The sequence below is a fragment of the Gadus macrocephalus genome, chromosome 15 (assembly GCF_031168955.1).
Source record: "Gadus macrocephalus chromosome 15, ASM3116895v1".
NCBI classification, from domain to species: domain Eukaryota; kingdom Metazoa; phylum Chordata; class Actinopteri; order Gadiformes; family Gadidae; genus Gadus; species Gadus macrocephalus.
Window position 1 is genome coordinate 660691 of NC_082396.1, and position 12500 is coordinate 673190.

Consider the following 12500-nt stretch of genomic DNA (forward strand, 5'->3'; position numbering starts at 1 on the left):
TCGTGGCACCTGTCTCCTCTATACCATAGCAGGCAGACGCTGGAAATAGACTGGATGCCTTGTTCCCACGAACCTCACTGTGTGAACAAGAGGAAACAATACTGAAACCGGGATGGTTTTTGAACCGCTCTATAGCTCAAATGGAGTTTTGTGGTTGGGTTGTTGTATATCTGGTATAATCTGGTATAAGCCAAGTTATTTTCTGTGGGAGTGCGCTTTGAGGTTAGTTTATCTGGTCTCTGTGGGAGTGCGTAACAGTGCAAGCTCAGCTAGTTTTGTGTGGGAGTGCACTACGGCGCCAAAAAAGCTGGTTTGTGTTAGCCTGGCTATTGCCAGACCAAGCTCCAGCGTAGATTGAGCTTGGTCAGGGGAGGCTGCCGTCATTTTCTTCAGCACAAGAGGCGTGATCAACGGGCCTAGCTCAACTGACTCTGTACACAATTAGCCAATTTGCCGTCGCTTCCCTGTCGTCATCGTGTTAAACCAAACCAACGTTTTTGCGGGTATCGGAAGCAGAAAGAAATGCATTGCTCTTCTCCAGACCCTTCACCAGGGCGAATTCAAATCACCGGCAGAACGGGCTGGGGTTACCCAGTCTAGGTTTGTGTGTGTGAGCGCGCTAGTTTAGGCTAAGGCTTAGCTAGTCTGCGTGTGAATGCGCTAGAGTGTAAGCTAAGCTAGTTTCAGTGTGTGTAAGCTACAGTGTAAGCTAAGCTAGTGTGTGTGTGTGTGTGTGTGTGTGTGTGTGTGTGTGTGTGTGTGTGTGTGTGTGTGTGTGTGTGTGTGTGTGTGTGTGTGTGTGTGTGTGTGTGTGTGTGTGAGACTGACCTGGTCCCCTGGCTGCGGTCTCATCAGGGACACCTGGTCGTAGCCCCTCCTGAACAGAGCCCACAGAGCGTCCAGCTTCCCCTGGAGAACACACAGACGGTCAGACAGACAGACAGACAGACAGACAGACAGACAGAGGGTTAGAAAGATAGACACACACACATAGAGGGACACTCACACACGCACGCACAAGATAGACACAGGTAGTCAGACAGAGCGTCCAGCTTCCCCTGGAGAACACACACACACGGACTCACAGACAGGCAGTCAGACACACACAAACAGACAGGCAGTCAGAAGGAAGGCCCAGACAGGAAGACACATAGAAACAGATAAGACAGGCAACCAGACACAGACAGACTCACAGACAACCACACGCAGACAGACAGGAAAGCAGACGGACACATATATTTACAAAGTGAGTCAGGTAGACACAAACAGGCAGTCAGTCAGGAAGAAGACACCCGCGCACACACACGCACGCACGCACGCACACACACACACACACACACACACACACACACACACACACACACACACACACACACACACACACACACACACACACACACACACACACACACACACACACACACACACACAGGTGGTCAGACATACAGACAGGAAGTCAGAAAGAAGGGGCAGACTGGAAGACAGATAGACAGGAAACCAGGCACAGACAGACAGACAACCAGGGACAGACAACCAGGGACAGACAGACAGACAACCAGGCACAGACCAGACAGACAACCAGGCACAGACCAGACAGACAACCAGGCACAGACCAGACAGACAACCAGGCACAGACCAGACAGACAACCAGGCACAGACCAGACAGACAACCAGGGACAGATAGACAAACAACCAGGGACAGACGGACGGACAGACAGACAGACAGACAGACAGACAGACAACCAGGCACAGACCAGACAGACAGACAGACAGACAGACAGACAGACAGACAGACAGACAGACAGACAACCAGGGACAGACAGACAGACAACCAGGGACAGACAGACAGACAGACAGACAGACAGACAGACAACCAGGCACAGACCAGACAGACAGACAGACAGACAGACAGACAGACAGACAGACAGACAGACAGACAGACAACCAGGGACAGACAGACAGACAACCAGGGACAGACAGACAGACAGACAGACAGACAGACAGACAGACAGACAACCAGGGACAGACAGACAGACAGACAGACAGACAGACAGACAACCAGGGACAGACAACCAGGGACAGACAGACAGACAGACAGACAGACAGACAGACAGACAGACAGACAGACAGACAGACAGACAGACATATTGACAGACAGGCAGAGTTTAAGGTCATCAAATCAAAGGTCAGAGGGTAAACCAAAGAGAGAAGGGGGGGGGGGGGGTGACCCTACCTTGATGGGAGTGTACCATCTCCTCTGCTGCGGGGGCCGGCGGGGGGGCTTGCGTGCTTTGGGTTCGTACGGCTCAAACTCCTGGTCGGGCATCTTGACCACGGCGTTCTTGGGCTTGTCCAGCTTGGCCCCCTCCTCAGTGGAGCCCTTCTCCCCCCACCGCACCTGGGGGGGGGGGGCAGAGCAGCACACCTCAGCCCCCTCCTCAAAGAGCTCCCGGAGCCGTGCACGTGAAGGCTCGCGTCACTCAATCACGGGTGCAACTCACGATTATTTTCCTAGTATTAGTATCACTTCATAATCAATGAAGTGATATGGGTGGGTGAATCATTTAGTCGTGACCAATGACTAGAGTTCAAAGTGATAATATAATATTCATGAACCAAATGTTTAAAGTGAACCGCATCATTAAGCAGCAAATGTTGGTTGTTATTTGTACTTTGTACTCTGATCAATGACAAACGATTAATCGATCATCCAAATTGAGTTATTTTCCGTCGATCGACTAATCAATGAATCAGCCATTCGTTGAGGCCCGTGACTCAATGTGTGTGTGAGTGTGTGTACCTCCGTGTGTGTGTGTGTGTTTGTGTACCTCCATGTGTGTGTGTGTGTGTGTACCTCCGTGTGTGTGTCGGTGTGTGTACCTCCGTGTGTGTGTGAGTGTGTGTACCTCCATGTGTGTGTGTGTGTGTGTACCTCCATGTGTGTGTGAGTGTGTGTACCTCCGTGTGTGTGTGTGTGTGTTTGTGTACCTCCATGTGTGTGTGAGTGTGTGTACCTCCGTGTGTGTGTCAGTGTGTGTACCTCCGTGTGTGTGTGTGTTTGTGTACCTCCGTGTGTGTGTCAGTGTGTGTACCTCCGTGTGTGTGTCAGTGTGTGTACCTCCATGTGTGTGTGAGTGTGTGTACCTCCGTGTGTGTGAGTGTGTGTACCTCCGTGTGTGTGTCAGTGTGTGTACCTCCGTGTGTGTGTGTGTGTACCTCCATGTGTGTGTGTGTGTACCTCCGTGTGTGTGTGTGTTTGTGTGTGTACCTCCGTGTGTGTGTGTGTACCTCCATGTGTGTGAGTGTGTGTACCTCCGTGTGTGTGTGAGTGTGTGTACCTCCGTGTGTGTGTCAGTGTGTGTACCTCCGTGTGTGTGTGTGTGTACCTCCATGTGTGTGTGTGTGTACCTCCGTGTGTGTGTGTGTTTGTGTGTGTACCTCCGTGTGTGTGTGTGTGTGTACCTCCATGTGTGTGAGTGTACCTCCGTGTGTGTGTGTGTATACCTCCGTGTGTGTGTCAGTGTGTGTACCTCTGTGTGTGTGTGTGTGTGTGTACCTCCATGTGTGTGTGTGTCAGTGTGTGTACCTCCGTGTGTGTGTGTGTGTGTGTACCTCCGTGTGTGTGTCAGTGTGTGTACCTCCATGTGTGTGTGTGAGTGTGTGTACCTCTGTGTGTGTGTGTGTGTGTACCTCCGTGTGTGTGTGTGTGTGTACCTCCATGTGTGTGTGTGTGTGTACCTCCATGTGTGTGTGTGTGTACCTCCATGTGTGTGTGTGTGTGTGTACCTCCATGTGTGTGTGTGTGTACCTCCGTGTGTGTGTGTGTGTGTGTACCTCCATGTGTGTGTGTGTGTACCTCCGTGTGTGTGTGTGTACCTCCATGTGTGTGTGTGTGTGTACCTCCATGTGTGTGTGTGTGTGTGTGTGTACCTCCGTGTGTGTGTGTGTGTGTGTGTACCTCCGTGTGTGTGTCAGTGTGTGTACCTCCGTGTGTGTGTGTGTGTACCTCCATGTGTCAGTGTGTGTACCTCCATGTGTGTGTGTGTGTGTGTGTGTGTGTGTACCTCCATGTGTGTGTGTGTGTGTGTGTGTACCTCCGTGTGTGTGTGTGTGTGTGTGTGTACCTCCATGTGTGTGTGTGTGTGTGTGTGTACCTCCATGTGTGTGTGTGTGTGTGTACCTCCATGTGTGTGTGTGTGTGTGTGTGTACCTCCATGTGTGTGTGTGTGTGTGTGTGTACCTCCGTGTGTGTGTGTGTGTGTGTACCTCCGTGTGTGTGTGTGTGTGTGTACCTCCATGTGTGTGTGTGTGTGTGTACCTCCATGCGCTTGATGCCCCCGACTCCGCGACCCCCGTAGTAGGAGGCGTCCACCGTGGGCCACTTCTTCTTGGGCATCCCGTCCTCATCGTCTGATTCCTGGGAGGAGAACCCCTGTGAGCCCCTGTCCCACCGTGGGTGACCCGTAGCCTAACCTGGACGCTCACTGCCGTGTCTCCAGAGCACTCCCATGTTTCTGCCTACGTGGTGTCTTCATGCGAGGTAGTGTCGTGGTTAACGTGTTTGCGCGGCTTTGAGCCGCTGTGCCCACAGTGGGCGTCTGAATGGACCGATTCACATTTGAGTCCCGCCAGACCCGATGCTTTTACACAACAACATCTTGAGAGTGCAGAGCAGGCTCCCAGGGAACGCGCTGGCGCTAGAAATGTAATATCCTGTCCCAAAGACCTTCCATGATCCACGCATATAAATAAACCCTCCAATCAAAACAAAGGCCTGACTGCCAGTGATGGAAGAAGTCCCTGATGGTTAAAGACGACTTACTGGCTCCGGCGGGGGTGGGGGGGGGGGCTCTTTGATGACCTGAGGAGGAAAAGGGGAAACACAGTCATGGTATCTGGTGATGTCATGGTGATGTCACGGTGACGTCATGGTGACGTCACGGTGACGTCACGGTATTGTCACGGCGACGTCACGGTGATCTCACGGCGACGTCACGTGTTGTCACGGCGACGTCACGGTGATCTCACCGTGACGTCGCCGTGACAACACGGTGACGTCGCCGTGACAACACCGTGACGTCGCCGTGAGATCACGTGACGTCAGGGTGACGTCACGGCGACGTCAGGGTGACGTCACGGCGACGTCACGGTGTCGTCACGGCGACGGAGCCCCACTCACCAGCGTGCAGCAGAGGGGCCAGAGCCACCACATCAGCATGACCCCCAGGAGCAGGAACAGAACCAGCAGGGAGACCAACACCATGGTGCCATCGAACTGGGACCACCGGGAACACACACAGGCATGAGTACACACACACACACACACACACACACACACACACACACACACAACACACACACACACACAGGCATGAGTACACACACACACACACACACACACACACACACACACACACACACACACACACCGCATGCATACACAACACACACAGGCATGAGTACACACACACACACACACACACACACACACACACACACACACACCGCATGCATACACAACACACACAGGCATGAGCACACACACACACACACACCGCATACATACACAAAACACACAAACATGAGTACACACACACACACACCGCATACATACACAACACACACAGGCATGAGTACACTACACACATACATACCGCGTATATACATACACAAAACAGGCATGAGGAAACACAAATACACACACACAATCATTAGAGCGCATGCAAATACACACAAACATGGGCAAACACACACATACAGACACAAAATCATGAGCACACACACACAATCATGAGCACACACACACATACACACAAAAGCATGAGGAAACACACATACACCACACACACAAACACCAAATACAGTCACACACTCAAGAGCCCACACAATATATACAAAAGCAATGCCAGTGCCAAACACACACACGCACACACACACACACACACACACACACACACACACACACACACACACACACACACACACACACACACACATCAGACTAAACCCCAAACAAATAGAACCACAGATAGAACGTTTGCATGCGGAAGACGAGAGCGTTGAAGGAAGTACTCACAGCTACCTCTGATGACAGTCAGAGCAGAGGAGCCAGAGAGAGACGGAGGAGGAGGAGGAGGAGGAGGAGGAGGAGGAGAGCCCGGCTACCAGGAGAACAAGAGAACAACGGCGACGTTTAAAGAAGGGGAAACTCAGGTTCACTCCTAATGAAGTAAGGAAACGGCGGGGAAAGACATGCTTCTCACATGCACCGACTGTTATTGTTAGTGGAGAACGGATACAACACACACAAGGCGTGTGTGTGTGTCCCGTGCGCGGGCTTCCGGTGAGGCTGTGTACTCACACACTCAGTGGTGGTGATGTGCACGGAGCTGGTGATGTAGGAGAGGCCTTCGTTCATGCTCACCTGCAGGAAGATGATTCTGGAAAGGGAAACACCCACAATGCATGTGACTGGGAGCACACACACAAGGTCCTCTAACACACACACACACGCACGCACGCACACACACACTAGGTCCTCTTAAACACACACACACGCACGCACACACACACTAGGTCCTCTTAAACACACACACACGCACACAAGCAGACACTGCCGGAATTTCCTCTAACCTCCGCCAAATCGGACAGGCACCTGCTTGCTCACTTATGCTAATATATGTAGCAAACACACACCCACATACACACGTATACACACATACATGTACGAGACACACACACACACACACACATGTGCACATGCATACACACAGCTGTGCATCGCCTTTTAGACGACAGAGAGCTGCCCTGCCCTTAGAAGGCATCTCTACTGAGGCTTGGATTGAAGCCAGGTCTTTAATGGAGGAACCACAGATAGCTCAATGGCTTCCTCTGCTCTCTGTGTTTAGTGATGCAGCCATGGTGATAAGGCTGTGATGTCCGGGCCAGGCTGTCGGAGCGCGGAGCGATGGGCTGGTCTGTACGTAGAGTTGAGTATACGCCAGAGTGGCCGTAGCGAAACAATCAACAGTCGATCAACGTGAGGGCGATGGTATTTTGAGAATGAGACGGAGGAACGTCTGAAGGAGGGGAGGGGGGCGAGGAGAGGCCGGTCGTTGGGGCGCAGGGTCTGGCTGACGGGAGGAGAAAGGGGGGCTTGTGCTGCGGTGACAGCCTGTGGGGTGTGGAGGGAGAACGGCGTTGAGGTTACGCTGAAAGGTGAAGGGGTGGGGGGGGGGGGGGGGGGGAACCTCAGGGGAGACGGGAGGAAGTGGAGAGATTGGGGATGTGGGGGAGAGGTCCCTCCTGCCTTCCTCCCTCCAGGGATTCCCCCATGGCCCGCCCTCCTCCCCCCCTCTCTCTCTGACTTCCTGAAGCACTGCCATACTGTTGGGCCCCCCCCCCCGGGCCCCGCCCCTGGCCCCCCCCCCACTGGCCCCGCCCTCCCCGCAGCGGCCGCAGCTCGTAACTCTTGCCGACAAGAGGCAGCTCCTAATGAGAGATACAGGTGGCAGTCCTCTGCTGCTCCCTCCCCCTGCTCCAGATGGTAGGTCCTCCTCCTCCTCCCTGTCCTGTTCTCCTCCTCCTCTTCCTCCTCCTCCCTGTCCTCCTCCTCCTCCCTGTCCTGTGCTTCTCCTCCTCCTCCTCCCCGTTCTCCTCCTCCTCCTCCCTGTCCTGTTCTCCTCCTCCTCCTCCCTGTCCTGTTCACCTCCTCCTCTTCCTCCTCCTCCCTGTCCTGTTCTCCTCCTCTTCCTCCTCCTCCTCTCTGTTCTCCTCCTCCCTGTCCTGTTCTCCTCCTCCTCTTCCTCCTCCTCCCTGTCCTGTTCTCCTCCTCTTCCTCCTCCTCCTCCCTGTCCTGTTCTCCTCCTCCTCTTCCTCCTCCTCCCTGTCCTGTCCTCCTCCTCTTCCTCCTCCTCCCTGTCCTGTTCTCCTCCTCTTCCTCCTCCTCCTCTCTGTTCTCCTCCTCCCTGTCCTGTTCTCCTCCTCCTCTTCCTCCTCCTCCCTGTCCTGTTCTCCTCCTCCTCCTCCCTGTCCTGTTCACCTCCTCCTCTTCCTCCTCCTCCCTGTCCTGTTCTCCTCCTCTTCCTCCTCCTCCTCTCTGTTCTCCTCCTCCTCCCTGTCCTGTTCTCCTCCTCCTCTTCCTCCTCCTCCTCCTCCTCCTCCTCTTCCTCCTCCTCCCTGTCCTGTTCTCCTCCTCCTCCTCCTCTTCCTCCTCTGGGAGGCGGGCGGGCAGACAAGCAGGAGGAGCTGAGACGTATCCCTTCCTCGGCGACCGAGAGATCTCACCGCCTATCAATCATCAATCTGCCCACTATATCTGTCTTTTGCCCCATGAGAGCATGGGTGTGTGTGTGTGTCTGTGTGTGTGTGTGTGTGTGTGTGTGTGTGTGTGTGTGTGTGTATGTGTGTGTGTGTGTGTGTGTGCGTCCGGAAGGTTCCCTGAGTCAACACAGATTTGTGTGATCGCAACCGTGGCGGCTTCATGGTATGCGACAAGGCTGGAAGAACACACGCGTGCGTGCGTGCGCGTGTGTGCGTGTGTGCGTGTGTGTGTGTGTGTGTGGATGGGTGGTGAAGGCATGCTTTGAGCGGGCAGCTTGGGTGGAGGCCCTCCGTATCTTTGGGAGCTCAACACACCGGGAACGCAACACGCAGCAGTGACACATATTGACGCCGTCCCTCAACCAATCCACATCCAGATCCGACTTGAGAGGAAGTGTCGGCCGCGGGGGGGTCGCCCTCGCCTGACTGCGGGGCACGGGGAACACCAACGCGTTCAGCAGACCATCATAGAACATGGAGCCTCGGACCACGAGAGAACCTGAGCCACAGCCCCCGTCCGGGCCCCCCCCGCCCCCCCCCCCCTCACTTCCTCCCCGAGCACAGCGGCTGGCTTTGGGGACGGGCCGGCCCTCGCCCCCGCCTCCTCCCCCCCCCCCCCCCCCCACCCCGCCCCTGGTCCCCGTCCACGCCGGGACGGCTCCTTCAGGCCCCATTGAGGCGCTAATGACGCGGCGTCCTCCACAGCAGAAGGCTGCGACACACACACACACACGCAAATAAACGCACACACATACGGACACACACACACACACATACGGACACACACACACACGCAAATAAACGCACACACATACGGACGCACACACACACACACATATGGACACACACGCAAATAAGCGCACACACACACACACATACGGACACACACACACACACACACATGCAAATAAGCGCACACACATACGGACGCACACACACACACATACGGACACACACACACACAAATACGGACACACACACACACACACATACGGACACACACACACACACACACACACACACACACACACACACACACACACACACACACACACACACACACACACACACACACACACACACACTGCCAGGTATTTCTGGGTACTTAGACACATGTGGACTGAAGACCCAGGACATTCATCTCACTAGTTTCAGCTCAGTCATTTGAGCTGAAACGTAGTTGTGATATCTGGAGAGGGCACAGCGCCCAGGGAACAGCCCGGACACGACCAGGGTGTGAAGACCAAACCCCTCCCTGCTCTCACGTCTTCAGGACGTCTGCCCATGACTCGTCCCACTGGCGGACAAGATGAGCTCAAACCGGGGCTGGGAATCTGAGTGACAGCCACAAGACAGATGGACACCGGGGGGCGTCTGCGGCTGCCGGGCATGGGGTATAATTATGCATGCTGGGTTGGGGGTGGGGGGGGGGGGGGGGGGGGGGACGAGGCAGGAAGGGGAGGCCTGTCAGGCCTGGCTCCTCTCCTGGCCTGGCTCCGAGCTCCCCTCTGTCTCCTTCCACCGTAAAACTAACTTGTGTTGCAGGGACCCCAGCGCAGCCCGGCCCGCCCTGCAGGAGCCCTCTCCCTCCCTCTCTGGGCCCGCGGAACCACCGACACCATGGGAGGACCATGGTGTCGGACCGGGATGGCGTAGACCCATGGGGCCCTCACGTGCATACACACAAAAGAACTACACACAAACACACTGAAAGACACCTTGCTTGCCGCCTTGTAGACGTGCTCACTTCACGCATAGCGTATTGCAAATATCTTGGACTCTCGAGCCATGGTTGACTTCATCCCGGGCCAATCCTAAACCCTCCAGGATGGTCAGTGTGAACTACCCACGACGGGAACGTTTCCCTGTAAGAATCATGGACACCCATGTGTCATTGAACGTTTGCTTGGTCGATTGCTGCCTGTATCTTCCCATGATCATGCTCTTAAATGTAATCAAATATTCTGCTGTCAATAAGGGTCCTAAAAAGAAGTTATCACACCGCCACACACAGATGGATGGACACATACACACTCACACACACACACACACACACACACACACACACACGGATGGACGAACCCACACACACACCCACCCACACACACACACACACACACACACACACACACACACACAGACACACACACACACACACACACACACACACACACACACACACACCGAGCTAAGCGGGTGCGTCTCCTTCTCCAGGAGGCTCTCATTAGGCGGTGTTCCTGGACTACTGTTGTCTCCTGATTGGGGTCTGGCTTCGTTAGACGTGACAAACACTGATTGATCACAAGTCGCGCGGTGACTTTGGATCCAATTTGCTCAAGGGCGCCAGTCTCGTGTTTCCGTCAGGACCAACTTGTTTACATCGACAGGCGGAGGCGTGCGACTCCAGTGTTGACAGAACCAGACGTGGGAGAGGGAGCGTCTCGCCGCGGAGCCTGAGTCAGCGGCCCCGCGGCAGAAGACCACCAGAGCTGAGCAGCATGAGGGGCTTCAGCCGTAGCAGCTGAGGAGGAGGTGGAGGTGGAGGTGGAGGTGGGAGCCAAGGTGAAGGGGTGCCTTACCTCCCCACTTCCTCTATGACGGGCGCGGGACAGAGCAGGAAGGTGTCTTCGATGCCCACCGGCTTCTCATCTGTGAAGGGAACACCATGCAGGCCCAGGTTTTATTTGTAGGTACAGATTTAAAGTCATACCGCCGATAAATGCTATTGACTATTTATTAGCTTTTATGCAAAGGAGATTGCAGTGAATGTTGTATTATTGCCATACATCGTATTAACGAGTAGGTAGAGATTAGGCATCTTTCTTGAGAAATCTAAGGGAGACTGAAGACCTTTTAGTGGGGGGTGAAACACCCTAACAACTAAACCATCCCGGGCTACGTGCTGAATGGTTTCACTAGCCCCCCTTTTGCTCAATCACAGCATTTTAAAAATGAACTCACAAAATAAACAGTTAAGGCTAGGGAAGGCATTTCATTTCAGAACAATTTTTCATCATATTTGTTGAAATTCTTTTTGCATCCAAACAGCAATCAATAAATGAAACGCTCTCTCAAAACAATGAAATAACCCCAGTGTCTGTGGCTGTAGCAGGCATGTAATAGGCCTGTTCTATCATTCCGTTCTCAGGGTTCACATCACTTCTTCCACGAGGCCAGGCCCACCATTGAAAAAGCCAGCCAGCTAGTCACATACTTTGGGGGAGTGCCTTGGAGTCGGGCCTGAAGGGAGGGTTGGGATTTTTACGGTTGGATACTTTCAGCATCAGGCTTAGTCTGGCTCCTTCCTCCCAATTGCCTCCCCTCGGTTTAATGGGACTGAACTGGACCAAACTCTTGTAATGCTGTGTAATGGAAAGCTCACCCAGAGAGTGGGTGTCGTTGAGCTTGAAGCTGCAGAGGACTTGGTCCGTGTTCCTGGCATGGAGAAAGCCGTTGCCTCTCACTACCACCTGGAAACGCTCTGGAAATAGAAATACGTTTTACTACCGCAGACATATATAGGCATGCTTATGTTAAACATACAGTAAGTAGCATTGATCAGACCATTTCTTAATCTAAAACTACTTCTGTAATTTTGGATACATGTCATTAATGAACGGTTGGGGCTAGGACACTTTGCTCGAGAACGTCTACAGGTAGCCTGCGGAAATTGGGGTTCAATCCTACAACCTTTCTGGCTGGAAATCAAACACTCCAAAAACTAGCAGCTACAAACGAACCAGGGGGAAATCCTATGTGATTGTTGCTGATGCAAGTTGAAGTCATTAAGGGTGTGGCACAAACTGGAGCTGAAACAAGTGAAAACCTGTGTTCAAACAGAGCTAACTCCAGTGGTTCATTCAGGTCATATATCAGGGATCGTTCTGGCTAAGAAGCAAGTCATTTACTAATGCCTCGACAAGGCTTAAGTCTTATCCAGAGCCAAATGTTTCATTTGCTCAAATGAAGCTGTAGAATGTGTATGCCTCATTAGTGATTGATTGTGTATGTGCACTACTGTGTGTGTGTGTGTGTGTGTGTGTGTGTGTGTGTGTGTGTGTGTGTCTGTGTGAAAAGGCCATAATACACTCCACTGGCACGGATACCAAAAGTGCTGCTATTTACAAATATCTATGTCCGTGCCATAGCCAGGAGGGAACTCTTCTCAGGGTCTTCAG

The 12500-nt window shown here is 53.3% G+C and overlaps 1 protein-coding gene across 1 annotated transcript in view; it reads right to left on the reverse strand.

Annotated features, from left to right (window-relative positions):
• antxr1d (ANTXR cell adhesion molecule 1d) overlaps window positions 1-11813 on the reverse strand; it is a gene marked incomplete at its 5' end in the record, with an annotated part of 18513 nt that extends 6700 nt beyond the window's left edge. The window contains 8 exon segments of the mRNA XM_060073805.1: window positions 829-909; window positions 2234-2398; window positions 4319-4417; window positions 4823-4861; window positions 5180-5275; window positions 6362-6440; window positions 10902-10971; window positions 11705-11813. Of these exon segments, the coding sequence (XP_059929788.1) occupies window positions 829-909; window positions 2234-2398; window positions 4319-4417; window positions 4823-4861; window positions 5180-5275; window positions 6362-6440; window positions 10902-10971; window positions 11705-11813 (738 nt within the window).
• Between the last annotated feature and the right edge of the window lie 687 nt (window positions 11814-12500).